Below are 27,574 nucleotides of genomic sequence, written 5' to 3'. Positions count from 1 at the left end.
CTCTGGGTGGCCCAGAGTGGCCCCGGGTGGCTCTGGGTGGCCCAGAGTGGCTCTGGATGGCTCTGAGTGGCCCTGGGTTTCCCTGAGTGGCCTGGAGTGGCCCCGGGTGGCTCTAGATGGCCCTGGGTGGCCCCGGGTGGCTCTGGGTGGCCCCGGGTGGCTCTGGATGGCTCTAAGTGGCCCTGGGTGGCTCCGGGTGGCTCTCGGTGGCCCTGGGTGGCCCCGGGTGGCTCTGGGTGGCCCAGAGTGGCCCTGGGTAGCCGCGGGCGGCTCTCGGTGGCCCTGGGTTTCCCTGAGTGGCCCTGGGTGGCCCCAGGTGGCTCTCGGTGGCCCCGGGTGGCTCTGGGTGGCCCCGGGTGTCTCTCGGTACGGTCATCCCCGCGGGCCGGCCGTGGCGGTGCCGCTCCCGCCCGGTCACCAGCACCGTGTCCCAGCGGGATGTGTCCCCACGGGGACACCGCGGGACCCCGGGGGCTGGAGCTGCTGCCCCGAGCGGAGCCGGGGGATGATCCCGGCGGGTCCGGGGGCTCCCGGCTCCGGAGGGGTCTGGGGTCTGCTCTGGAGGATGCCGGGGATCCCGCAGGGTTTGGGATCTGCTCTGGGGGATGCTGGGGATCCCTGCAGGGTTTGGGATCTGCTCTGGGGGATGCCGGGGATCCCGCAGGGTTTGGGATCTGCCCGGGAGCCTCCCGGGGATCCCGCGGGATGGCTGGGGGCAATCCCGGGGATCCCGGCTCGGTGCTGGGGCACCTTGGGTCAGGCCCGGGATTGGTGCCAGGTTTGGGCCCGGGATTGGTGCCGGGTTTGGGCCCGGGATTGGTGCCAGGTTTGGGACCAGGCCCGGGATTGGTGCCGGGTTTGGGCCCGGGCCCGGGATTAAGGCCGGGATCGGGACCCCCAAACTCCCACCGCCCGCTCCGATTGGTCCGCGCTCACCCCCTCCTTTCCCCTCCAGCCAATGGAGACACAGGGACGTGGCTCTGCCTCCGAGATTCCGCCTTCTGATTGGCGGGAGCGCGACCTCTGGGCGGAGCGCGTTCTGATTGGTCGAGGCGCGGGCGCTGAGGCACGCGATTGGCTGGGGCGGGGAGGGCGGAAGTGGAGAGGCGGTGCCGGGAAAGATGCAGGTGCGGACCGGGAGCGGGACCGGGAGCGGGACCGGGAAAGGGATCGGGGAAGGGACCGGGACCGGGAGCGGGAACGGGACCGGGAGCGGGTCCAGGCGCAGGGCAGCGGGGACAGCGCGGGCCTGGCGCTGGAGCGGAGGGTCCCGACCCCCGCCCCGCTCCCGGTGCCGGTTCCGGTTGCCGCAGCCCCGCTCCTGCCGTGCTGTCCCCGCAGGCCGCTCCCCAGGACTACCGGAATGTGCCCATCGACATCCAGACCAGCAAGCTCCTGGGTACGGGAGTGAGCCCCGGCTCTGGGCAGGAACCGGGAATGCATCCCGGTTATCCCGGCCCGGTTCCCGCTTTTCCCTCCAGCTGGGGATCCCTCCCAGGCTTTGGGAAAGGACTCGGGAATTCCTCCCGGTGTTTGTCCCCCGTGTCCCCGGGGCTCTCCCCATGTCCTGGTGTCCCCGCGGTGACCCCTGTCCCGGTGTCCCCGTGTCCCCCGTCCCCCGGTGACCCCTGTCCCGGTGTCCCCGGCAGACTGGCTGCTGGACCGGCGGCACTGCGGGCGGCGCTGGCCCGGTGTCCCCGCGGTGTCCCCGTGTCCCCCGTCCCCCGGTGACCCCTGTCCCGGTGTCCCCGGCAGACTGGCTGCTGGACCGGCGGCACTGCGGGCGGCGCTGGCCCGCGCAGGTGGCGCAGGTGCGGGAGCGGATCCGGGCGGCGCTGCAGGACATGCCCGAGCACCCCGAGATCCGAGAGCTGCTCCAGGGCTCCTGTCAGTGCCGGGGCCGGCGGGGTCGGGCTTTGGGGGTTTGGGGTCGGGGTTTGGGGTCTGGGATTTGGGGTTTGGGATCGAGGTTTGGGGATTTCACATTTGGGGGTTGGGGGTTTGGGGTCTGGGTTTGGGGGTTTGGGAATTGGGGGTTGGGGAAATGGGGGTTTGGAGATTGGGGGTTTGGGAATTGGAGATTTGGGGTTTGGATTTTGGGAATTGGAGATTTGGAGATTGGGGGTTTGGGAATTGGGGATTTGGAGATTGGGGATTTGAGGGTTTGGGATTTGGGGATTTTGGATTTGGGGTTTGGGGATGGATCTTTTCCCCCCTGCAGAGCCAGGATTCGGGGTGGGAGGCTTGTTCACAAAGCCGTGGTGGTGGCAGCTCAGAACCCCCTCAAAACCTCCTGGGGGGTCCCCTCAAAAGTCTCCTGGGGATCCCCCAAAGCCCCCCGGGGATCCCCCAGCCCCCCTGACCCCGCTGCTCTCCCCCAGACCTGCACTACTTCCACTGCCTGCGCATCGTGGAGATCCTCAAGGGCACCGAGGCCTCCACCAGGAACCTCTTCGGGCGCTACTCGTCCCAGAGGATGAAGGTGGGAGTGCCCTCCTCCTCCTCCTCCTCCTCCTCCTCCTCCTCCTCCTCCTCTTCCTCCTCCTCCTCCTCCTTCTCCTCCTCCTCTTCCTCCTCCTCCTCCTCCTCCTCCTCCTCCTGCTGCTGACCCTCGGGTCTGTCCCCAGGACTGGCAGGAGATCGTGTCCCTCTATGAGAAGGACAATGCCTACCTAGGTGAGAGGGGATGGGAATAATGGGAATAACAGGAATTATGGCAGTGGGAATAATGGGAATAATGGGAATAATGGGAATAATGGGAATAACGGGAATAATGGGAATAACGGGAATAATGGCAGTGGGAATAATGGGAATAATGGGGATGATGGGAATAATGGGGATAATGGGAATAACAGGAATAGTGGCAGTGGGGATAATGGGAATAATGGGAATAATGGAAATAATGGGAATAACGGGAATAATGGCAGTGGGAATAATGGCAATAATGGGAATAATGGAACAATGGGAATGGGGATAATGGGAGTAATGGCAGTGGGAATAACGGGAATAATGGTAATAATGGGGATAATGGGAATAATGGCAGTGGGAATAATGGGAATTCCCCGAGGTGTCCCAAAGAACCCCCTGGGTGGGTGGAATTCAGTCCCCAAACTGGGTTGGACTGGGATGGGAAAGGAAGGGATTTGTGGGAAGGCCAAATCCCAGTGGGATTTAAAGGGGAATTCAGTCCCCAAACTGGGATGGGATGGAATGGGATGGGATGGGATGGGATGGGATGGGATGGGATGGGATGGGATGGGATGGGATGGGATGGGATGGGATGGGATTTAAGGTGAATTCAGCCCCCAAACCGGGATGGGGATGGGATTTAAGGTGAATTCAGCCCCCAAACCGGGATGGGGATGGGATTTAAGGTGAATTCAGCCCCCAAACCGGGACGGGACGGGATTCAAAGCTCAGGGTTCACGGGAACGCCCGGTCCCAGCGGGACGAGCCCCCCGGGGTGCCGGGGACCCCCCGAGCCCCGTGGGTGACCCCGCCGTGTCCCCCAGCCGAGCTCTCGAGCCTGCTGGGGCGCAGCATCAGCTACGAGCTGCCGGCGCTGCGGCGGCAGCGGGGCCGCTGGCAGCAGGCGCAGCAGGAGCTGGCGCGGCGCGAGGACGAGTGCCAGCTGCGGGCGGGCGAGCTCCGCGAGCGCTTCCTGGGCTCCTGCCGCCAGTACGGCATCGCCGTGAGTGCCACGGGAACGGGGGGCCTGAAATGGGATGGGGATAGCCCCAGATAGAGCCTGAAATGGGCCAGGACAGTACGGCATCGCCGTGAGTGCCACGGGAACAGGGGGCCTGAAACGGGATGGGGATAGCCCCAGATAGAGCCTGAAACGGGCTGGGGATAGCCCCAAATGGGCCCCAAAACGGGCCAGAATAGCCCCAAATGAATCCTGAAATAACCCCAAACAGAGCCTGAAACGGGCTGGGGATAGCCCCAGATAGAGCCCCAAAATGGGCCAGGATAGCCCCAGATGGGCCCCAAAACGGGCCAGGACAGTACGGCATCGCTGTGAGTGCCATGGGAACGGGGGGGGGGCCTGAAATGGGCTGGGGATAGCCCCAAATGAATCCTGAAATAACCCCAAACAGAGCCTGAAACGGGCTGGGAATAGCCCCCAAATGAGCCCTGAAATAACCCCAAACAGAGCCTGAACCAGGCCAGGAATAGCCCCAGATAGAGCCTGAAACAGCCCCAAATGGCCCCAGAATAACCTCGAGCAGAGCCTAAACCAGGTCTGGAATAGCCCCAGACGGGGCTGGAATCACCCCGAGCAGACCCTAAAGCAGGTGTCCCCGCGTGTCCCCGCGTGTCCCCCGGTGTCCCCAGGGCGAGGACGTGCGCCGGGAGCTGCTGGCTCAGGTGCAGGCGCTGCCGTCGCTGCTGTCCCGCGTCGGGGACAGCGCCAGCGCCCTCGGGGACGCCATCGAGCTGTACCAGGCCTGCGTGGCCTTCGTGTGTGACAGGTGGGGACAGCCCTGACAGCCCCAAATCAGCCCCTACCCCCAAAGCAGCCCCAAACCATCCCTCAGCTACCCCAAAGAGCCCCAGCTCCCCGGACTGTCCCCAAACAGCTCCAGGTCCTCCAAACCCTGGCACTGTGGATGCTGAGCTGTCCCCATGACCAATGTCCCCATGACCAATCCCATCCCCAGTGCTGTCCCCGTGTCCCCTGTGCTGTCCCCATGTTCCCTGTGCAGTCCCCTGTGCTGTCCCCTGTCCCCTGTGCTGTCCCCTGTGCTATCTGCTGTGCTGTCCCCGTGTCCCCGTGCTGTCTCCTGTGCCATCCCCACGTCCCTTGTGCTGTCCCCACGTCCCCGTGTTGTCCCCCGTGCTGTCCCCGTGCTGTCCCCGTGTCCCCGTGCGGTCCCCACGTCCCCGTGCTGTCCCGTGTCCGCAGCCCCGGGGCCGAGGCGCTGCCGCTGCTGCGGCACGTGGTGTCCCACGGCAACTCCTCGGTGTTCCGGTGGCGCACGGGGCAGGAGCCGCTGCGGCTGGAGCGGCCCGAGCCGCCCGAGGCACCGGAGCCGCCCCCGGGGGACACGGTGGGTGCTGGGCGGGGGACACCGGGGACACGGGGGACGCGGGGGACGCGGGGGACACGGTGGGTGCTGGGCGGGGGACGCGGGTGACCCCCCTGGCTCTGCCGGGCAGGTCTGGGGCCGGGCTGTGGCTCAGGGGGTTCGGGGTTTGGAGCTCTCGGGGTTTGGGGGTTTGGGGCTCACAGGGTTTGGGGCTCTCAGGGTTTGGGGCTCTCAGGGTTTGGGGCTCATGGGGTTTGGGGTTTGGGGTTCATGGGGTTCGGGGTTTGGGGCTCTCAGGGTTTGGGGCTCACAGGGTTTGGGGCTCTCGGGGTTCGGGGTTTGGGGCTCACGGGGTTTGGGGCTCACAGGGTTTGGGGCTCAGAGGGTTCGGGGTTTGGAGCTCTCAGGGTTTGGGGCTCACGGGGTTTGGGGTTCATGGGGTTTGGGGTTTGGGGCTCTCAGGGTTTGGGGCTCACGGGGTTTGGGGTTCATGGGGTTCGGGGTTTGGGGCTCTCAGGGTTTGGGGCTCTCAGGGTTTGGGGTTTGGAGCTCTCGGGGTTTGGGGCTCTCAGGGTTTGGGGTTTGGGGCTCACAGGGTTCGGGGCTTTCCCCGCAGATTGACTGGGGGGATTTCCCCGTGGAGCCGCCCCAGGGCGGGGACATCGACTGGGGCATCACGGTGGAGCCCAGTGCCCAGGTGGGTGACGTCCCTGTGTCCCCAGAGCCCCCCTGTGTCACCCTTTGTCACCTTTCCTCCCTCAGGGGGATGGTGGCATTGACTGGGGCCATGTCCCTGTGTCCCCATGTCCCCCTTTGTCACCCTTTGCTCCCCAGGGGGACGATGGCATCGACTGGGGCAACGGAGAGAAGGGACAGGAGGGGACAACCACAGCAGAGCCCAGTCCCCAGGTGGGTGACATTCCCAGGGCCAGGGGTGTCCCTGTGTCCCCAGATCCCCCTGATGTCCCCCTTTGTCACCCTTTGCTCCCCAGGGGGACGATGGCATCGACTGGGGCGATGGAGAGAAGGGGACAGTCACAGCAGAGCCCAGTCCCCAGGTGGGTGACATCCCCAGGGCCAGGGGTGTCCCTGTGTCCCCAGATCCCCCTGATGTCCCCCTTTGTCACCCTTTGCTCCCCAGGGGGATGATGGCATCGACTGGGGCGATGGAGAGAAGGGGACAGTCACAGCAGAGCCCACTCCCCAGGTGGGTGACATCCCCATGGCCAGGGGTGTCCCTGTGTCCCCAGTCCCCCCTGTGTCACCCAGTGTCACCCTTTTCTCCCCAGGGGGATGATGGCATCGACTGGGGCGACGGAGGGGGACAGGAGGGGACGATCACGGTGCTGGAGGCTGGAACTGAGGGTGAGCAGGGCTGGGGGGTCCTGGGGGGCACCAGCAGCTCCCAAATCCCCAAACTCCCCATTCCCAGCACCCCTGGAGAGCCCAGAGGGGTTTGGGATGGGGCAGGGAGTGGGATTTGGGTGCTGGGCAGGGATGTGGGTGCTGGGCAGGGATTTGGGTGCTGGGCAGGGTTTTTGGGTGCTGGATTTGGGTTCTGGGCAGGGATTTTGGGTGCTGGGCAGGGATTTGGGTGCTGGGCAGGGATTTGGGTGCTGAGCAGGGATTTTGGGTGTTGGATTTGGGTTCTGGACAGGGGTTTTGGGTGCTGGGCAGGGATTTGGGTGCTGGACAGGGATTTTGGGTGCTGGGCAGGGGTTTTGGGGTGAATTTGAGCTGGTTTGGGTCCCGCCCCGCCGCAGCCCCCGAGGGTGTTGCCCGCGGCTCGGACGCGCTCACCCTGCTGGAGAACCCCGAGACTCGGAACCAGTTCATCGACGAGCTGATGGAGGTGGGCACCAGGGACACCGGTGGCCCTGGGGGTGGCCCTGGGGGTGGTGGCCCTGGGGCTGGTGGCCCTGACGGTGGCCCGTGCCCTGTCCCCGCAGCTGGAGCTGTTCCTGGCGCAGCGGCTGCTGGAGCTGGAGGACGAGGCCATGGACGTGGTGGCCATGAGCCAGCTGCAGCTGGCCCCGGCCGTGCTGCAGGGCCAGAGCAGCGAGCACCTGCGGGCCCAGCTGGCCACCGCCCGGGACCTGCTGGCCCAGCTCTGCTCCCGCAGCGTGCAGCACCTCTGCATGATCCTGGCCTCGCCCAGGTGCCTGGCACTGCCCTAACAGGGACAAACTGCCCCAAACAGACCCTAAAACAATCCTAAAATAGCCCTAAAATAGCCCTGAACCAGCCCCTAAAATAGCCCCTAAAATAATCCCTAAAATAGTCCCTAAAACAGCCCAATAGAAGCCCCCAAAACAGCCCCAAACCAGCCCTAAAATAGCCCCAAACCAGCCCCCAAATACCCCTAAAGTACCCCTAAAATAGCCTCTAAAATAATCCCTAAAATAGTCCCTAAAACAGCCCTATAGAAGCCCCCAAACCAGCCCTAAAAAGCCCTAAAACAGCCCTAAAAAAGCCTTAAAATAGCCCCAAACCAGCCCTTAACCAGGGGGGCCCTGCAGTGTGTCCCCGCTGTCCCCAGACCGTGCAGTGTGACCCCACTGTCCCCTGTCCCTGTCCTGCCCTGCTGTCCCTGTCCTGCCCCACTGTCCCCAGCCGTGTCCCGCTGTCCCTGTCCCCGTCCTGCCCCGCTGCCCCGCTGTCCCCAGCCGTGTCCCCGCTGTCCCCTGTCCTGCCCCGCTGTCCCCAGCCGTGTCCCCGCTGTCCCTGCTGTCTCTCTGCTGTCCCCGTCCTGCCCCGCTGTCCCAGCCGTGTCCCCGTGTCCCCAGGTACGTGGAGCGGGTGACGGCGCTGCTGCGGCAGCAGCTGCTGCAGGCCGAGCTGCAGCTGGCCAAGCGGGAGGCGCTGGGCCGGCGGCGCCGCCAGGCCCTGGCCGAGCAGGCGGCGCTGGAGCCGCGGCTGCGGCGGCTGCAGGAGAGCGCCCGGGAGCTGCAGGGGCTGGTGAGGCGCGGGGGCACCCCGGGACCCCCCGACCCCCGAGCCCCCCGGCCCTGAGCGCTCCCGGTGCCCTTGCAGATCGAGGCCGACATCTCCAAGCGCTACGGGGGGCGCCCGGTGAACCTGATGGGCGTCAACGTGTGACAGCCAGGGGACAAGGGGACAGCAACGTGGGACAGCCGGGGGACAAGGGGACAGCAACGTGGGACAGCCGGGGGACAAGGGGACAGCAACGTGTGACAGCCAGGGGACAAGGGGACAGCAACGTGGGACACCTGGGGGACAGCAACGTGGGACAGCCAGGGGACAGGGGGACAGCAACGTGTGACAGCCGGGGGACAAGAGGACAGCAGCGTGGGACAGCCAGGGGACAAGGGGACAGCAACGTGTGACAGCCGGGGGACAAGGGGACAGCAGCGTGGGACAGCCAGGGGACAAGGGGACAGCAACATGTGACAGCCGGGGGACAAGGGGACAGCAACGTGGGACACCTGGGGGACAGCAACGTGTGACAGCCAGGGGACAGCAGCGTGGGACACCTGGGGGACAGCAACGTGGGACAGCCAGGGGACAAGGGGACAAGGGGACAGCAGCGTGGGACAGCCAGGGGACAAGGGGACAGCAACGTGGGACACCTGGGGGACAGGAACGTGGGACAGCCAGGGGACAAGGAGACAGCAACGTGGGACACCTGGGGGACAGGAACGTGGGACAGCCAGGGGACAAGGGGACAGCAACGTGTGACAGCCGGGGGACAAGGGGACAGCAACGTGTGACAGCCAGGGGACAAGGGGACAAGGGGACAGCAGCGTGGGACAGCCAGGGGACAAGGGGACAGCAACGTGGGACACCTGGGGGACAGGAACGTGGGACAGCCAGGGGACAAGGGGACAGCAACGTGGGACAGCCAGGGGACAAGGCGACAGCAACGTGGGACAGCCAGGGGACAAGGGGACAGCAGCGTGGGACAGCCAGGGGACAGCAACGTGTGACACCTGGGGGACAGGAATGTGGGACAGCCAGGGGACAGCAACATGTGACAGCCAGGGGACAAGGGGACAGCAACGTGGGACACCTGGGGGACAGGAACGTGGGACAGCCAGGGGGACAGGAACGTGGGACAGCCAGGGGACAAGGGGACAGCAACGTGTGACACCTGGCAGGTGTCAGTGTGTGACACCTGAGGGACATCAACCTGTGACACTTGGTGGGCATCAACGTGTGACACCTGGGGGACATCTGGCTGTGGCACCTGGGGGACATCACCCCCTGACCCCCGAGGGACATCAGTGTATGGCCCCAATCAGCCCGAGACCCCCGAGGGACACGGGGGGTCCCCGGGGGGTCCCGTGCCCCCCAGCCCCCCTGCCCACGCGGGGGTGCCGCTGAATAAACCCAAATTTTGTGTCACACCGAGCTGGGTTTGGGGTGGGGACAGGAGCTGGGTGTCCCCGAGGGGGTGGGGACAGGGACAGGAGAGTGGGGGGCGAGAACTGGAGCCGGGCTGGGACCCCCTCCCAGCCCTCCTCGAGGCCCTGGGGTGTGCCCACCATGGGGACACCCCCAAACCCGCGGCTCGGGCGGGCTCAGGGCCACCAGCCCCCGTCCTTTGGGTGGCCCCGGGGGTCGCAGAGCCCCCGGCCCGGTTTCGCGGCGCTGTCGCCGCCGGTGGCTGTCCCTGGCGCGGTGACACCGCTCGGTCCCGCGCGGAGCGCCGGGACCCCATCGATGCCTCCAGACCCCCAAAAACGCCCCCAGACCCCGCCCAGAGGTAGCGCCTCTTTGGGGCGGGGCTACCACGCCCAATGACGTCATTTGACGACCACACCCACCCCGGCAGGTTATTGGTTGGTGTCGCGATCTGGTTCCGCCCCCTCGAGACGTCACAGCCGCTCATTGGTCCGGCTCTGCTGTGGGACCGCCCCCGCACAGGGCTGGGGGTGTCCCTAATGGGGCTGGGGGTCCCTAATAGGGCTGGGGGTCCCTAATGGGGCCGGGGGTGTCCCTAATGGGGCTGGGGGGGGGGTCCCTAATGGGGCTGGGGGTCCCTAATAGGGCTGGAGTGCCCCTAAGGGGCTGGGGGGGTCCCTAATGGGGCTGGGGGTCCCAGCCCGGCCCCAGCTCTCTCTCCCCACTCTCCTGTCCCTGTCCCCGTCCCTGTCCCTGTCCCCCCTCCCCGCTCGGTGGCAGCCGGGCTCCGGGGAGCCCCTCATTAGCCCGCTCACGGTGATTAACGGCCTCATTAATTACCCGCCGCCTGTCACTGCCGCGGAGGGTCCCCCGGCGGGGATGGGGGCTCCGGAGGGGGGCTCTGGGGGTCACCGTCCCCATCGTCACCACAGCGAAGGCACTGAGGGGGGGCTTAGAGCGCCTTCACCCCCCGGGACCCCGGACAGACGGACAGAGGGACAGAGGGGACCTGCAGCCCCAGCCCCCCCAAAAGCCGGGGTCCCTCGTGGGTCCCTGTCCCCCGCTCGGCTGTCCCTGCCCTGCGGTGACAGTGACAGCCTGGGGGCGGGCCAGACAAAGGGAGGGGACCGGGACCGGGCCGGGACCGGGGATCCCGGCGGTGTCCCCTCTCCCCCGGCAGTGTCCCACCCTCCCCCGGCGGTGTCCCCTCCCCCCCGGCGGTGTCCCCTCCCCCCGGGCAGTGTCCCCTCCCCCCCGGCCGGCTGCTGCCCCGTCTCACCTGCCAGGGAGGGAATTAATTACCAATTAAGGTCCCTCCATCTGTCCCGGCCCTGTCCCCGCGTCCCTGCCAGCGCCGCTCGCTCCATTAGCGCCGGGACCCCGCCAGCTGGGGGGCGGCTCCGCGCCCCCTCCCGCTGTCCCCAACTGTCCCCGCGGCCACCCCCGGCCCCGCCTGTCCCGTCCATCCCTCCCCGTGTCCTTCCAGCTCTCCCGGCATTGTTTCCCCTCTGTCCATCCCTCTGTCCATCCCTCTGTCCATCCTCCCCTTCCCAATCCCTCTCCCCACTCGGGGCTCTCCTCCTCCTCCTCCTCCTCATCCTCTCCATCCCCTCTCAGCCACAATTTTAGGGCCAGCAGCCGCTCCCAGCGGGGTGGGGACCCCCCGAGCCCCCCCAGACCCCCCGAGCCCCCCGCTCCCTCCCCGGGGCTGCAGCTGCTCCGAATTTCCTCGTTAAAGCCGCGCCGAGCGGGGCGACAGCTGCCCCCGAGCCCGGGGAGCGATGTGTCACCCGAGCGGCGACAGCTCCGCGCGGGGAGGGGGGACACGCTGGGCCGGCTGGGGGGGCCCGAGTGATGGGGGGAGTCCCGGGAGTTGGGGGGTTCCCGGGATTGGGGGGTCCTCGGAGGGGAAGGGAACAGAAATTAGGGAACACTCGAGGCACCGGAGAGGGGAAAACGGTCGGGGGTGATTTTTGGGGGGCTCGCCCCCCATGGGGGTGATGAGCTGGGGAGGCTCCGCCTGAGGATTTTGGGGAGGGGCACCCCAAAACTCTCCCGCCCTGTTCTGTGAGCCCTGTTATCCCCAAACCGCCCTGCACCCCACACGGCTGCGGAGTGTTTGGGGTGCAGTGGGGTGTTTGGGGCGCTGTGGGGTGTTTGGGGTGCTGTGGGGTGTTTGAGGTGTTTGGGGTGCTGTGGGGTGGCTGTCGGGTGGCTGTGGGGTGTTTGGGGTGGCTGTGGGGTTCTGTGGGGTGTTTGGGGTGCTGTGGGGTGTTTGGGATGCTGTGGGGCGGCTGTGGGGTGGCTGTGGGGTGTTTGGGGTGGCTGTGGGGTGTTTGGGGTGCTGTGAGGTGGCTGTGGGGTGGCTGTGGGGTGGCTGTGGGTTGTTTGAGGTGTTTGGGGCGCTGTGGGGTGGCTGTGGGGTGTTTGGGGTGCTGTGGGGTGATGTGGGGTGGCTGTGGGGTGTTTGGGGTGCTGTGGGGTGGCTGTGGGGTGCTGTGGGGTGTTTGGGGTGGCTGTGGGGTGATGTGGGGTGGCTGTGGGGTGTTTGGGGTGGCTGTGGGGCGCTGTGGGGTGTTTGGGGTGGCTGTGGGGTGTTTGGGGAGCTGTGGGGTGTTTGGGGTGCTGTGGGGTGTTTGGGGTGCAGTGGGGCCGCTGTCTCCCCCCGCTCAGCCCCTTTGTCGCCGGCAGCGCTGCCTTTGTCCCCGTGTCACCCGGGGGGCACCAGCTGTCACCGCCGGGGCCTTCGCGCTCCTCCTCCTCCTCCTCCTCCTGCCCCTCTTTGTTCTCGGGCTGCGGAGGGAGGGGGGGACACCCAGGGTCGCCATCCCGAGGGGACACAGAGGGGACACAGAGCCCCCCAGGGATGGGGACACCCCCAAAGCGGGGACAGGAGGGGACTGGGCTGGGGTTTGGGGGGCGCTTCGTGCCCGGCTCCACCCCCGGCTGTCCCCGCTTTGGGGGTCCCCAGGGTGTCCCCCGCCACCCCCCGCCCCACCGAGTGCGGGTTTGGGGTGTGGGGGTGAGGGGGGTCCTACCGAGCCTTTGTCACCCATTCGGGGGGTGACATCCAGGGCGGGGGACACTCAGGGGACACCAGGGGGTCTCTGGGAGTCTCTTTGGGGGGGTCCCAGCTGCGGCGACATCTGCAGACCCCCCTGGGGGGACACGGAGCTCGCGGGGAGGGTCCCATCCATCCATGTCAGCCTGGGGCCGCCCCCCGAAGCCCCCCCAGAGCTGGGGACACTTTGGGGTGTCACTCGCCTTTTGGGAGGGACAACTTTGGGGTGCGTGGGACCACAGGAGGGGCTGGGCAGGGGGTTTGGGGGTCCCGGTTTGGGGGTCGGTCCCGGTTTGGGGGTCTCGGTTTGGGGGTCCCAGTTTGGGGGTCCCGGTTTGGGGGTCTCGGTTTGGGGGTCGGTCCCGGTTTGGGGGTCCCGAGTTGGGGGTCGGTCCCGGTTTGGGGGTCTCGGTTTGGGGGTCTCAGTTTGGGGGTCCCGGTTTGGGGGTCGGTCCCGGTTTGGGGGTCCCGGGCAGGGCCCCGCGCGCTGCCGCAGAGCCGCCGGCAGGTGGCGCTGCAGGACCGCGAATGCGCGACCCGGGGCGGGGCACGGGGGAGGAGCCACTGTGGGAATGGGCGTGTCCCGCTACCATATAAGGATAATGTATGCTCTAATAGGCGGTGCTATGCAAATAAGGCCCGGCGGCGCAAGGCGCATTGGGAAAGAGGGGCGTTGGGGGGAGCAGGGGCGGATTTTGGGGTCGCAGGGATGGATTTTGGGGTTCCACGGGGGCGTGGGGGGCCCTGGACAGGCTGTGCCAGCCTGGGGGGGCTCTGTAGGGCTGGAGTTACCCGGGAGTGGGGCAAAACCCGGGGGGGGTCCCAAAAGGAGGTGAACCCAGTTTGGGGTGGGGTCTGTGGATTCCCAAAAAAGGGGTGATCCCAATGTTGGGATGGGGTCTGTGGGGTTGGGATTCCCAAAAAGGGGGTGATCCCAATGTTGGGGTGTCCTTAGGACGGTTGTCCCAAGCCTGGGGGGGGGTCTGTAGGGAACATCCATGGGGAGTGGGGGGTCCCACTGCCCCACAGGACCCCTGTGCTGGTCCCATGGAAGTGATCACTCCACAGAGGTCGGGATTTAACAAAAAACCCCATAAATATCCCAAACCCCACCCCAGCAAGGAGGGAACGAGCCGGGTCCGCCCCGACCCCGGATTGGGCAGGAAAATCTTTAATTGTGGCTGGATCCAGCTGGGGAGGACAAACTTCATTAGTGCCTAATTAATCCCTGGGTGTTATCAGCGCTGGGGGCGGGTCCCAGGCCTGGGAAGGGGCTCCTGGATCCATCCCAAATAATCCCAACCCTGCCAAGCCCTGCTCCTGCTCCCTGGGCTCTCCCAGTCTGGAACTTTCCAGTGACTCACCCGAATCCTCCCTTGTTTGCTTTCATTTTTGGGGTGGAGCGTTTTCCTGGAGGAGAAAAAAAAAATGGGGAAGGGGCTCTTGGAGTCAGGGGATCCCAAATAATGCCAGCCCCTCCCTGTGCCTGCTCCCATTCCCTGACCTCTCCCAGCCTGGAATTTCCTGGTGACTCACACGAATTTTCCCTTCTCTGGGAAAATTTTCCCGTTAATTTCTGGGGCTGGAGCATTTTCCTGGGGGGAAGAAAATGGGGAAGGGGCTCCACAGCCCCCCTTCAGTGGCACGAGGTGGGCACGGGGACAGGGCCAGCTGTCCCCAAATAGCCCTGGGGACACTAAAAATAACCCGGAGGGACAGCCCAGCTCGGGTTCCCAGCTGGGAACTGTCACGGGAGAGGTTTGGGGGGCTGCCAGACACCCCCAAAATCCCTGCGGGGAATTTAGGGTGGGCTACACCCCCAAAATCCAACCCGGGGGGGTTCAGGGTGGAAAACACCCCCAAAATCCAACCCAGAGGGGTTTAGGGTGGAAAACAACCCCAAAATCCATCCCAGGGGGGTTCGGGGTGGGAAACAACCCCAAAATCCAACCTGGGGGGGTTTAGGGTGGGCAACACCCCTAAGAGTTCAACCTGGGTGGGGCAAGACCCCCAAAATCCAACCTGGGGGGGTTTGGGGAGGACATGACCCAAGTCTCCGGGCTCTGGGCACTCCCAGCCCCTCGAACACCTCCCCTTGTCTCCCTGGCCTCCTCCCGGGGTCTCTGCAGGTTTTGGGGGGCACAAACAGCCTGGAAAACCCGGGCAGAGCCTGGCCAGCCTCACCCTGCCGCCAGGTGTCGGATCCCACGCCGCTTTTTCCGTGTTTGTTTTTTTTTTCCCCTGGGATGAAGCAGCGTCTGTGGCATCCTGTTTGTCCCGGGAGGTTTCTGGGGCAGGGGAGAGGCGTCTGGGACGGGCAGGAATGGCAGGATCGGATCGGGGTGGTGCTGCCCGGGCCTCCCACCTGCCAGGCTGGCACGGGTCTGGGCAGGAACGGGGCCAGGGATGGGCAGGGATCCCACGGGGATCTGTGTGGGAAGGGGAGAAGGGGCAGGGATCCCACAGGGATTGATGTGGGAAGGGCAGGAATTCCATGTGGGAAGGGGAGAAGGGTCAGGAATCCTACAGGGATCTGTGTGGGAAGGGGAGAACAGGCAGGGATCCCACAGGGATTGATGTGAGAAGGGCAGGGATCCCACAGGGATCTGTGTGGGAGGGGGAGAATGGTCCGGAATCCTACAGGGATGGATGTGGGAGGGGGAGAACAGGCAAGAATCCCATGTGGATCCATGTGGGAAGGGGAGAACAGGCAGGAATCCTACTCAAATCCATGTCGTAAGGGGAGAAGGGTCAGGAATCCTACAGGGATCGATGTGGGAAGGGGAGAACAGGCAGGGATCCCACAGGGATCCACGTGGGAAGGGCAGGAATCCCATGTGGATCCATGTGGGAAGGGGAGAAGGGTCAGGAATCCTACAGGGATGGATGTGGGAGGGGGAGAACGGGCAGGAATCCTACTCAGATCCATGTGGGAAAGGGAAAAGGGGCAGGGATCCCACAGGGAGCAGGGAAGGGCAGGGATCCCGCACAGATCGCCGCAGGAAGGGGTGAAGGGCCCGCTCCGGGCCTGAACCCTGCCCCGCGGTGTTTAACTGGGTTACGGGGTTCCAGCCTGCCTCGGGGTGGGTGACCCTGGAAGGGAAGGGAAGGCCAGGCCCTGATGCCAGCGGCGCTTTTCCACCTCTCTTCCCACACCTCCAGCGGCAGGTCCTGGCCCGGGGCAGGTTTTTGGGCAGCTGAGGCGGTTGGGAAGAGCCCGAGCCGGGCCCTCGCCCTCAGACCAGCCCAGCAGTCACCAACACCGGCCAGGGACCCCCGGGGCCATCGCGGTGGCAGCGCCCCCAAACCTCCCTCAATCCCCAAGGCCTGCGGGTGCTGCCGAGGGGAACAGGGCTGAGGAGCCGCCTCGGGAGCGGCTCGGGCCGCGCTGCGGCGCCCTCAGAGCGCGCCTGGGGTGCGGGCCCAGGGCGGCCCCGCCATGGCGGCCTCACCCCGCTCAGGGCCCGGGCCGCCCGTTGCCGTGGCAACCGCTGCGGTGCGAAGGGGCGGTGCCGCCGCCCCGCAGCCATTGGTGCGCGTCGCTGCCACTCAAGCGCGCGAATCCTGTGCGTCGTCTCATTGGTTCTCGCTGCTGTCATTCAGTGAAGGCTTTGCGCGCCATTGGGTGGGTGTGCTGTCAATCAATCACAGAGCGGGGACAGCTGCGCTTGTCTATTTCTCATTTCCCATTGGCTTGGCTGCGCCGAGCGCGAGGGCCGCCCGCGCCTTCTCGCAGGCCCATTGGTCAGTTTGCCTGCCAATCAAAGCCGCGCCGGGGAGGCGGGAGGAACTCTCCGCCGCCCGCTTCCCATTGGTCCGCGCCCTGCTTTCGCCTGCCCTCGGCGGGCGGTGATTGGCGGCGGCGCCGCGCGAGGCGGGCTGGGGGGGCGGTTGGGCCGGGGCGGGGAGCGGGAGCGGGAGCGGCGGCGGCGGCGGGGCCGGAGCGGCGGCGGAGCCCGGCGGGTACCGGCGGGGGCGGAATCTGTAGCGGAGCGTGCGGGGGAGGGGGGTGGCGTGCGGGTGGTGGCGGTGGTGGTGGCGGCGGCGGCGGCGGCGCGCGCGGGGCGGGGCGGGGCGGGCGGCGCTGAGGGGGACGGCGAGGCCGCGGGAGCGCGCGCGCGGGTGGGGCGGGGTCACGTGGCCGCGCCGGGGGGGGGGGGTGAGGTCACGTGGGGCCTTAAAGGGCCCCGGGAACGGGGAGCGCACGTGGCCCCCAAAACCGGGGACCCCCCAAAACCGGGGAAACCCCCCCCTAAAACCGGGCACCCCCAAACCTCCTCGGGATCCCCCCCAGCTCCTCGGGAGCCGCCCCGACGCGCTGGGGGCGGCGGGAGCGGGGCGGGCCCGGAGCGTTGCCGGTGTTCCATGGCAAAGCCCCGGCCCGGCCGGGACCGGGGCTGAGCGGGGACAGGGAGCCGGATTCCTCCGGCCGGCGGGAAGTTGACGCACCGGCCTAAGAATAGCTCGGGCAGGGGAAGCGCGGACAGTGTTGTCGCCCAAGGTAACTCGGCCGAGGCAGGAGAAGCGGGAATTGCGGCGAAATTCCCCGGTTTTGGCGGGGGGGAGGCGCTGTGCGAGCAGGGTGGTGCCCCGGTGTTACCGTGTTTGCTCTCTGGTTACATTTCAGCTGCTGATGAAATCGCAGCCGGGAGCGTTGGAGTCTTTGGACCTTCCCATGCTCGGGACCTTTGACTCATAAAAGGCTCCTGCAAAAAGCGTCGGGAGCAGAAGAGGAGAAGAGCAGGGAAGGAGGAGCTGCTGGAAGGAGCAGGGCCCGTCCCGGAGCGGGGGCAGCTGCGGGCGGACAGAGAAAGTCGCTGCATGTGGAGTTTTCGGACAGTAAGTCACATGGATCGAGGAATTCCGCGTCTCCGCCTGCTCCGCGGGATAAAAACAAAAGGGAGGGCGAGGGTGGAGCTGCTGGGGGGAGTTCCCGGGTTAAACTTTGATTTTCTCCACTTCTCCGCGCACCAGTTTCCTGGCTTTTCAGAGGAAAACCAAGCCTCGTTGAACTAAAAACCTTTCGAGCATTCCTTAAACTTTCCTCCTGGTTCTTAGCTCTGCCCCGAAGGGCAGAAACGATTGTCTGAAAGTGGGGCAGAGCAAAGCCAAACCCACCCAACCTGTTGTGTGTGGAGGCTTCACCCTCCGCCAGCTCCTCGCCGTCCATCCCCAACCTCAACCCTTGTTTGTTTCTGATTTATTTTTTTTAATTTTTGCCGCCCCAGAGATGCTCTCCCTGAAGAAATACTTCACGGAAGGGCTGATCCAGTTCACCATCCTGCTGAGCCTGATCGGCGTGCGCGTGGACGTGGACAGCTACCTGAGCTCGCAGCTGCCGCCGCTGCGCGAGATCATCCTGGGCCCCAGCTCTGCCTACGCGCAGACCCAGTTCCACCACCTGCAGAACACCCTGCACGGATATGGCATCCACCCCAAGAGCGTCGAGCTGGACTCCTACTTCACCGCCCGCCGCCTGCTCAGCCAGGTGAGGGCTCTGGACAGGCTGCAGGTGCCCAGCACCGAGGTCAGTGCCTGGCTGGTGCACCGGGAGCCCGAGGGCGCGCAGCCCCCGCTGCAGGACGGCGGCGGCGGCGGCGAGAGGGAGAGCGGAGCCGAGCAGGGCTTTGGGGAGGAGCTGGAGGATCTGGGAGCGGTGGCGGCGCCCGTCAATGGAGATCTCACCAAGGAGGTAGGAAATGGGGGGCTTGGGGGGTTTTGGGGGAGGGTTTGGGCTCGCTGCGGGCGTTGCTGCCTTTGGCGCTCGGGGATGTCGCAATCCGGGGTCCGGGCTCGGTTTCAGCGCTCCCGGGGTAATTCCGGGGTGGTTTTCCCTTCTGGTCTGCTCTGCTCTGGCTGCGGAGGAGCAGTGAAAGGAGGGGGAAGGAGCTGGGGCCCCTCGTGACTCTGGGGATTGGGAAAGCGAGCAATCCAGCTGGGAAATAAACAGGGCTGTTGGGAAAGAGCCCTGGCCCAGGTGTGGAGCAGGTGGTTGGGTTGCAGGGCTGGAGCCTGGCCAGGAGCCTGCTCCTCCCTCAGTGTTCCTCCCCAGGAGCCTGCTCCCCACTCAGTGTTCCTCCCCAGAATTTATTTCCACTCTCAGTTTTCCTCCCCAAAATCCAGTTCCTCACTCAGTGTTCCTCCCCACAATTAATTTCTTCCCTCAATTTTCCTCCCCAAAATCCAGTTCCTCACTCAGTGTTCCTCCCTAGAATCCAGTTCCTCACTCAGTGTTCCTCCCCTCAATTAGTTTCTTCCCTCAATTTTCCTCCCCAAAATCCAGTTCCTCGCTCACTTTCCCTCCCCAGAATTCCTTTTCTCGCTCAGTTTCCCTCCCCAGCCGGCTGGGCAGAGCTGGGCTGGGAGGGGTTTGGTTTTCCTGCTTGAGCCCTGACCTTTGGGAAGGCTGGGATGTGATTCCAGGTTGTGGCAGGGCTGCCTTGGTCACGGAACATCCCGGGTTCCGTGGGGCCTGGGGGCTGATCCGCGGCCTTAGGTCCTTCCAGGGCTGTGGAATGGGGCTGTCAGTGGTGGTTCCATGGCCTTGGGTCCTTCCAGGGTCAGGGAATGGAGCTGTCAGTGCTGATCCATGGCCTTGGGTCCTTCCAGGATTGTGGAATCAGGGTGTCAGTGCTGATCCGTGGCCTTGGGTCCTTCCAGGATTGTGGAATCAGGGTGTCAGTGCTGATCCGTGGCCTTGGGTCCTTCCAGGGCTGTGGAATGGGGCTGTCAGTGGTGGTTCCATGTCCCCAGGTCCTCCCAGGTTTATGGAATGGGGGTCTCAGTGCTGATCCATGTCCCCAGCAGGACACTGGGCGCCGCTGGCATGTGCTGCAGCAGGGATCAGGGTCGGGATTGGGATCAGGATTGGGATTGGGATGCGGATCGGGGTCGGGCTGTGGGAGCAGCTGTGGGGAACGCTGCAGAGACGGAGCTGGAGGTGATGGAGCAGGCCCTGGGAATGTCATCCAGACTTCCCTGCGTGTTCCCGGGGAAATCCCCGCTCGGGGCTGGCAGCAGCGACCTTGGAGGTGCCAGAGGGACACGGGACACGAGGCCAAGCGTCCCCCCTCGTGCTGGTCCCTGGGGATTCCCAGGGAGGCGATCCCAGCCTCGGGAGTGGGATCGGGTGGATCCTTGCCTTGTGCAAGGTCACTCCTGGGAGGCTCCGCCGCCCTTCCCAAATTTGGGATTGCTGGCTCTGAGGAGCTTTCGGCAGGGGAAGCGGGGTCGGGTTTGGGGGAATTCGGGAGGAGAGAGGCCGGGAGCTGCCGTTTTCCAGCGGCCTCCCCGGGCCTGGCTGTGCTGGGAGCAGAACCCGGGCTGGGAATCAGGGAGGGGTGGGTGGGGGAGATCCCCCCTCCTCCTCGGCGCTCCGTTTTCCTTCATTTCCCCCCGATCCCGGCTTTTCCCACATCCCTGCTCACTCTCAAGGCTCCATTTTCCATGATTTCCCCCAAAACCGTGCTGGACAGGATCCCTGCTCACTCTCAGGGCTCTGTTTCCCATTATTTCCTCCCCGATCCTGGCTTTTCCCGCATCCCTGTCACTCTCAGGGCTCTGTTTTCCTTCATTTCCCCCCGATCCCGGTTTTTCCTCCCTCCCGCTCCCTCCAGGGCTGTTTTCCCGGTTCCCCGGCCGCGGTGGCTCCAGGAAATCCCGTCTGGCTCCCACGTCACTCCCTCACCCCATCCCGCGCCCTCCTCCCGCGGCTCGCCGCTCCCGCAGGTTCATTTTGGGGTTGTTTTAGGGGGCGATTTTCCCCCCCGGGGATGCCCCGGGAGCTCCGCGGGGCTCTGCCCCGCCGGCCCGGGCGGGGACCGGGCTGCAGATGGCTCCGGGGGCCGGCCTGGAAATTTTTCCATGACTTTTCCTGGCACATTGCGACTCCCGGTGGGTTGTGCGCGGTCCAGGCGCGACCTTGCCGGGGGAATACGGGCGATATAAATAATTTTGGGAAGCTGGAACTCGCTCCGGGAATGCTGTGCGGGATTTTTTTTTTTTCCCTTTTCCTTTTTGGGCGTTGCAGCACCCGGAGAGCGGGCGGGGCGGGAGGGGAATTATGAAATCCACTTGATTTTTATCCCACGGATAAAAAAATGCCCATTTTGAGCCGGGGCTAAAGACAAAGCTGGGATTAAATCCCAGCGCTTCCCTCTGCAGCATTGGGGGTGGGGAGGGCGGCGGAGGCTCCGTGCCCGGGGCCGTTTCCACAACACGAGGATAAAAATACGTGGGGCATGTGATGAGCTGCGGGGGCTCCGCGCCGTCCCCCCCCGGCCGGGGGATCTCCTTACACTTGGCCGCGGTTACCGGGGCCGGGGCGTGCCCGGAGCGAGGAGCGCCGGGGGAGGAGGGGAGGGGGCGCACCGGCGGTCGCGCCCTCGGGGCCGGGGTGTCCCGGGGGACGGGGCCAAGGTGACCCCGGGCTGTGCCGGCTCGCGGGCCGGGGGTCCCGGTGTTCCCCGCCCCCCATTCCCCATTCCCGGTGCGGTGCGGGCGGGGCCGGGGGGGGGGCGGCCCCGCTGCGCCAGGGCGGGGGCGCGGCCCGGTGGGCGCCGCGCGGGCGCTGATTGGCTGGGCGGGCGGCCCCCGCCGGCGCTGATTGGTCAGGGCGGCGGCCCCCGTTGGCGCTGATTGGTCGTGGCCACCGCCCGGGCCGGGGCGGGGCCATCGGCGGAGTGGGCGTGGTCCGGGAGCGCCGCATCCCGGCGGGGAGGGGGCGTGGTCTGGCGGAGGGGGCGGGGCTTGGCGGCCGCCGCAGCCGGGAACGGCGGGGGGAGGGTGGGGGGGCGGCCCCGCCGAGCCCCTCCCGGTCCCTCCCGAGCCCCTCCCGGCCCCGCCGAGCCCCTCCCGGCCCCGCCGCCCGCCCGGGGGCCGCCGCCGCAGCCACAGCAGCATCCTCCGCACCGGGGGCGGGGGCGGCTGCTGCCGCCGCAGCGGGGCCGCGCGGGCACCTGTGGCCGGTGGGGCGGAGCGGAGCGCGGCTCCCCCCGCCGCTGCCGCCGCCGCCCCGGCCGGCGATGCGTGCGCGGCGCCGCGCCCCGGCCAGCCCGCCCCGCCGCCTCCTCCTCCTCCTCTTCCTCCCCCGGGGACCATGATCGGCGTGCGCCGCGGCCCGGGCGGCAGCTGGGGACATGAGAAAGGTACCGGGGCCGCCCCGAGGAGCGGCGGGCTGCGGGGGGTGCCCGGGGGGCTGCGGGCAGCCCGGTGCCGGCGGGGAGCGGGCAGGGGCCCGGCGGAGCGGCGGCGGCTCAAGTTGCATCAGGTGGGTGGGAATGCGGGGATTTTCCTGCCACCCCACCCCTTATGCAAATGGCCGGGATGGCACCACGGGCTGATGCAAGGCGGGCACGGCGCAGCCACCGCCGCGACGCGGGCCCGGGCGGCCCCCGCCGCCTCCCCTGGCGGCGGGCGGGCGGCCATGGGCGGCGGGCAGGGCAGCGCCGGCCATGCGGAGCCCGCAGAGCCGCTCCCGGCCGGCCCGCGGGGCGCCGGAGCCCCGGCAGCGGCGGCGGCCGAGGGGGGCCCGGCGGGTGGGCTGCGGGCCGGGCGGGGGGTCCCTGGGGAGGGGCCGCTGGGCGGGGACCCCCCCAGGCCAGGGGGCTGAAGGAAATGTGGTCTGTCTTGCAGGACATCGATTTGATTGACATCCTGTGGAGACAGGATATTGATCTCGGCGCTGGGCGAGAGATTTTTGACTACAGCCACCGTCAGAAAGAGAGCGAAGTGGACAAAGAGCTGAGCGATGGGAGGGAGCGCGGGGACAGCTGGAGGAGTGCAGGGAATGAGGTCTTGGATAGAATCCCGCTAGTTGATGGAGAGACCGGGGAGAGTTTCCCTGCGCAGGTAACGCCCCGGGCCGGCCGCGCTGGGGGCTGCGCTCCCGGGGCCCTGCGGCTGTGCCGGTGCCTGTGCGGGGGCTGCTCCAGCAGCAGCAGAACAGCAGCAGGGTTTGCCCAGGTGGGCAGCAGGATTTGGGCAGGGCCGCGTCCCCGTGGGCAGCCGCAGAGTCCCCCTGGCCTGTGTGGCCGGAGGGGACGGCAGGGGACGGCAGGGGACAGCAGGCTGGCCGGGAGCGGCGGCGTTGGCGCTTTCCCGTACCCGGAGCGGGAGGATGGAGCCAGCACAGGAGCACTGGGTGGGGCTCTGGCTCTTTTTTGGATGCGCTGTGATCCAGCCCTGCTGGAAGGGAGCTGATTCCTCCTCAGCAGCAGCTCCCAAAGCCCGCGGCTCCCATCCCCTGTGTTTGCTGTCCCCCAGGTGCCCGGAGCGGAGGATCAGACAGCCCTGTCCCTGGAGGAGTGCCTTAGGCTGCTGGAGGCCACCTTCCCCTTCGGGGACAATTCCGAGGTGAGCCCGTGGGGTGGATCCCCAGGCTCTCCCTGCCTCCCGTGCTTCTCCCGCAGCAGCAAATTGGCTTTGCCTGCTCCAGGAGGCTCCAGGCACCCTGCGAAACCACGCGGGGAGGGGGGGCCGTGGCTAATTAAAACCTCCTGGCTTTGCTCCTCGTTAGTTCACGGCAAAGCGGGTGGGAAGGGCACTGGGCTGGGGGGTGGCTGCATCCCTGAGCATCCATCACTGAGCATCCATCCTTGATCATCCCTGTGCATCCCTGAATGTCCCTGAGAGTCCATCCCCGAGCGTCCCCAAGTGTCCCTGCTCATCCCTGCTCATCCCCGAGGTGCCAGCCCTGACTCCCTGGCGTGCTCAGTTCCCAGCTGCGGATGTCTCCGCCCTGAGCGAAGCCGTGCCCGGGCAGAGCCGGGCCCCGGGTGGCCCCCCCAGCCTGCTGTCCCCTCTGCTGGCCGAGACCGAGTCGCCCTTTGACCTGGAGCAGCAGTGGCAGGACCTGATGTCCATCATGGAGATGCAGGTGAGCTCCGGGAGGGTGGGAAGGGCCTCGTCCCTCCAGGTGTGAGCTGGGGTCCTGGCCCGTGCGGTGACACCGCGGTGACGCCGTGCCATCCCCGCGCCACCCGCGAGCTCCCGTGTGGGGTCTGGAAGCGTCCTTGGCCCCGGGGCTCCTCCACCGAGCTATGCCACGTCTCTTGCAGGCCATGGAGGTGAACAGCACGAGCGCCGAGAGCCTCTACGGCGGCACCGGCGGGGACCTCCTGGCGTCCAACTACAGCCTGGCCCCCGGCACGCCCATCAACCAGAACGTCAGCCTGCATCAGGCCTCGCTGGGCAGCTGCTCCCAGGACTTCTCCCTCTTCAGCTCGGACATCGAGAGCCCCTCCATGGCGGGCGGCTCGGCCCTGCTGCAGCTGGCGCCCGACAACTCCACCGGCCTCAACAGCACCTTCGGCTCCACCAACCTGAGCGGGATCTTCTTCCCGCCCCAGATGAACGGCACGGCCAATGAGACGGCCGGGCCCGAGCTGCCCGACCCCCTGGGAGGGCTGCTGGACGAGGCCATGCTGGATGAGATCAGCCTGATGGACTTGGCCATCGAGGAGGGCTTCAACCCCGTGCAGGCCTCGCAGCTGGAAGAGGAGTTCGATTCCGACTCAGGTCTTTCCCTGGACTCCGGCCACAGCCCCGCGTCCCTGAGCAGCTCCGAAGCCTCGTCCTCATCGTCCTCTTCCTCTTCGTCCTCCTCCTCCTCCTCGTTTTCCGAGGAAGGCGCCGTGGGCTACAGCTCGGACTCGGAGAACGTGGACTTTGAGGAAGCGGAAGGGGCGGTTGGCTACCAGCCAGAGTACAGCAAGTTCTGCCGCATGAGCTTCCAGGACCCGGCGCAGCTCCATTACCTGCCTTACCTGGAGCACGTTGGCCACAACCACACCTACAACATGGCCCCGGGCGCCCTGGACCCCGAGGAGCCCAAAGCGCCCGGCGCCGGCAAGAAGAGCGGCAAGGAGAAACCGTCCGAGCTGCTGGACAAGCAGCTGAGCCGCGACGAGCACCGCGCCAGGGCCATGAAGATCCCCTTCACCAACGACAAGATCATCAACCTGCCCGTGGAGGAGTTCAACGAGCTCCTGTCCAAGTACCAGCTGAGCGAGGCCCAGCTCAGCCTCATCCGCGACATCCGCCGGCGCGGCAAGAACAAGATGGCCGCCCAGAACTGCCGCAAGAGGAAGCTGGACACCATCCTCAACCTGGAGCGCGACGTGGAGGAGCTGCAGCGCGACAAGTCCAAACTGCTCAGGGAGAAGGTGGAGTTCCTCAAGTCCATCCGGCAGATGAAGCAGAAGGTGCAGAGCCTGTACCAGGAGGTGTTCGGGCGGCTGCGGGACGAGCAGGGCCGGCCCTACTCGCCCAGCCGGTACGCGCTGCAGTACGGCAGCGACGGCAGCGTGCTGCTGATCCCGCGCGCGCCCGCGCCCGCCGAGCCGCAGCCGCGGCGCCAGGAGCGCAAGCAGAAGGACAGGAGGAAGTGAAGGCGGCGGCGGAAGGGAGAGCTGGGACGAGGGCCGAGCCTGGAAGTGCTTGCGGAGGGAACTTTGATGCCTTCTTATCCGATTCTGTCTTCTGGAGCCGCACGCGGCGCCGGCGGCGCGCCGGGGACTCTGCGGGAGCGGCCGGCCCCGAGGGGGGGACGGAGCCCAGCCCAAGCCCAGCTGCCACCGGCCACCCCCGGGGTGCTGGGAGAGCAGGGACGAGCTGGCATCGCTGCTGGGGAGGTTGGCACGAGGTGGATAAAACAAAAAAACACAAAAAAAAAAAAATCCCACAAAAAAACAAACTACTGTTAGGAACTGGCTTTAAGTAAGAGAAAAAAAACAAAAACGAGAAAAAAAAAGAGATTTAAGCGAATGGACTTCGAACCAAGTTATAGGAGAGACGTTTTTCTGAACTTCCAAAGTTCTGTGATTTCAGGTAGTTGGTTGTTTTCAATTTTTTTTTCCCTTGGTTTTTTTTTTTGGTTCTTTTTTTGTTTTTTTTCCCTTTTTTCCTTTCATCCCGACCCCGTTTTTGCCATCGGTGTGTGTGAGATATTCCAGATTTCTCCTTCCTCGATGGAGATCAGACCAGGGCACACGTGGAGAGACACAAAAAGTGGCGTGACTTCCATTAACCCTTTCCAGCCCGAGGAAGAGCAGAGCCAGGGCGTGACTCCCGTTAACCCTTTCCTGCCTGAGGAAGCTCAGAGCCAGGGGAAGGGCAGGAGATCATTGGGAGGAAGGACGGCGAGGGGGATCCCTCGGGGGGCTGGAGGAGCAGCAGGATCCCCTCCTGAGCCCTCAGCCCCCGCCTGCTTCTCCTGGGAAGGAATTTTGGGTCAGGAACAGCACAAGGGGAGCGCTGGGACCCCGACCCCAACCTCAGCCCCGGCCTTGGGGTGTCACCTCGAGCATCCAACAGCTGTGGGTCCCCGTCCCAGTACCACGCTTGGGTTTTCTGGGGGTTCCAGCCTTGATTTTTTTCCTCCCCCTTTTAGGGTCTAGAAGTGCTTGTGTTGAGTAAAAAACAAACAAACAAAAAATAACAAAACCTAAAAAAAAAATTACAAAAAAAAAAAGAAAAAAAAGCCAAAAAAAAAAAAAGGGAGAAGCCCAACCATTGAAAGCTGCTCAATGTTCTCTTTGCCATAAAGATTCCGTGTAACCGTGTGATCACATTATAGGATTCTCTTCTGTCCCTAGAGGTGTTGGTCTGACTTCCTTTGTTTTTCAGGAGGGGGGTGGGGGTAGTGCCTTGATCACTGTCAGGTCTCCACACCTCGGAGACCATCCTAGAGCTGTATTTCCATATAGCACAGCTGGGAGTGTTCTGACTTTACCAGCAACCAGAAAAAAAAAAATAGAAATGATAAAAAAAAAAAAAAGGAAAAAAAAAGCTTAAAAAAAGAAATAAAATCAATAAAATTCAAATAACGGCTTTTCCGAGCCAGTCCTGTGCACGGGATCCGAGGAGGGTCCCAGGGTGGTCCTTCCACCTGGGAGAGCAGCAGGGAAGGCCCGCTGGCAAGATGTGTGTGGGTTTGTGGGAATGTTTTCCAGGTTTTTTTGGGAATGCTTGGAGCTGGGATTGGCCGGCTGGGAGCCTCGAGCCCCCGCGGCCCCCGGGAATGAAGCACAAGTTGGGATGTGGGGAGGTTGCAATGGAGAGAGAGCCCTGTGCGTGTGGCTTAAATTATTTCTTTTTGTTTCCTCTTAGAAACTTTGTTTGATTTGAATGATCTGTGACCTGTCAGGGAGAGAAGAGAGATTGTTGTGAGCACAGGACAAAAAAATAAAAACGGCTTATTCACTGTACCAGCCTGGGCTCAGGGGTTTTATTGGGGATGGAACTGGGGGAATTCGGGGATTTTCTGCCTTCACAGCAGCTCCGGGTCCAGCTGGGATGGGAGGGAGCTCTTCCAGCCCTGCAGGGGATGGAGGAGGAGGAGGAGGAAAAGGAGGAGGAGGAGGAAAAGGAGGAGGAGGAGGAGGAAAAGGAGGAGGAGGAGGAAAAGGAGGAGAAAAAGGAGATGGAGGAAAAGGAGAAGGAGGAGAAGGAGGAGAAGGAGAAGGAGGAGGAAAAGGAGAAGGAGGAGGAAAAGGAGAAGGAGGAGGAAAAGGAGAAGGAGGAAAAGGAGGAGGAGGAGGAAAAGGAGGAGGAGGAGGAAAAGGAGGAGAAGGAAAAGGAGGAGAAGGAAAAGGAGAAAGAGAAGGAGGAAAAGCAGGAGGAGGAGAAAAAGGAGGAGGAGGAGAAAAAGGAGGAGGAGGAAAAGGAAAACTGCACCTCAGATCCACAGTGACTCCACCCTGGATCCACAGTGACTCCAGCCTGGACCCACAGTGACTCCAGCCTGGACCCACAGTGACTCCACCCTGGACCCACAGTGACTCCAGCCTGGACCCACAGTGACTCCAGCCTGGACCCACAGTGACTCCACCCTGGATCCACAGTGACTCCAGCCTGGACCCGAGGTGCTCCCTGCTCTCTCCTGGGCGATGATTCCAGCTGTTCCTCGGGCCGGGGTTGCAGTGGGATCCCAGCTGGCAGAAAATGCCACAAGGATTCCCTGGGATGGTGCAGGGGGAAGGGACCCACTGCTCCTCCTGGGATCCTTCCTCCAGGAGTCATCATCTTCCTCCAGGAATCATCATCTTCCTCCAGGAGCCATCATCCTCCTCCAGGAGCCATCATCCTCCTCCAGGAGCCATCTTCCTCCTCCAGG

At 65.1% G+C, this 27,574-nt stretch overlaps 2 protein-coding genes across 22 annotated transcripts; both read left to right on the top strand.

Annotated features, from left to right (window-relative positions):
• The first annotated feature begins 826 nt into the window (after window positions 1-826).
• On the top strand, window positions 827-9,398 carry CDK5RAP3 (CDK5 regulatory subunit associated protein 3). 14 transcript variants are annotated; one of them, XM_059869301.1, is made up of 17 exons: window positions 832-1,127; window positions 1,342-1,399; window positions 1,756-1,811; window positions 2,382-2,482; window positions 2,628-2,676; window positions 3,513-3,691; window positions 4,339-4,475; window positions 4,910-5,054; window positions 5,650-5,730; window positions 5,868-5,942; window positions 6,026-6,091; window positions 6,175-6,240; window positions 6,323-6,398; window positions 6,797-6,885; window positions 6,983-7,191; window positions 7,820-7,991; window positions 8,067-9,398. In XM_059869301.1, the coding sequence occupies exons 1-17, from the start codon at window positions 959-961 to the stop codon at window positions 8,130-8,132; spliced, it is 1,794 nt and encodes a 597-aa protein (XP_059725284.1). In that variant the 5' UTR covers window positions 832-958; the 3' UTR covers window positions 8,133-9,398. The 14 variants fall into 14 exon arrangements, with proteins under 14 accessions (XP_059725290.1, XP_059725296.1, XP_059725298.1 ...); XM_059869308.1 differs by having other exon boundaries at window positions 987-1,127; window positions 1,756-1,887; XM_059869303.1 differs by having other exon boundaries at window positions 987-1,127; window positions 1,650-1,811.
• A 6,955-nt stretch (window positions 9,399-16,353) lies between these two features.
• Window positions 16,354-26,666, top strand: NFE2L1 (NFE2 like bZIP transcription factor 1). Of its 8 annotated transcripts, none has more exons than XM_059869287.1 (7): window positions 16,354-16,422; window positions 17,087-17,298; window positions 17,688-18,151; window positions 22,093-22,308; window positions 22,723-22,812; window positions 23,144-23,335; window positions 23,517-26,666. In XM_059869287.1, the coding sequence occupies exons 3-7, from the start codon at window positions 17,690-17,692 to the stop codon at window positions 24,846-24,848; spliced, it is 2,292 nt and encodes a 763-aa protein (XP_059725270.1). In that variant the 5' UTR covers window positions 16,354-16,422; window positions 17,087-17,298; window positions 17,688-17,689; the 3' UTR covers window positions 24,849-26,666. The 8 variants fall into 8 exon arrangements, with proteins under 8 accessions (XP_059725270.1, XP_059725274.1, XP_059725276.1 ...); XM_059869291.1 differs by lacking the exon at window positions 16,354-16,422 and adding an exon at window positions 16,619-16,960 and having other exon boundaries at window positions 22,093-22,251; XM_059869292.1 differs by lacking the exon at window positions 16,354-16,422 and adding an exon at window positions 16,621-16,960 and having other exon boundaries at window positions 22,093-22,251; window positions 23,174-23,335.
• Window positions 26,667-27,574: the final 908 nt, after the last annotated feature.

Source organism: Haemorhous mexicanus, chromosome 28 (assembly GCF_027477595.1).
Source record: "Haemorhous mexicanus isolate bHaeMex1 chromosome 28, bHaeMex1.pri, whole genome shotgun sequence".
NCBI classification, from domain to species: Eukaryota; Metazoa; Chordata; class Aves; order Passeriformes; family Fringillidae; genus Haemorhous; species Haemorhous mexicanus.
This window is presented reverse-complemented; position numbering and strand designations above follow the sequence as displayed.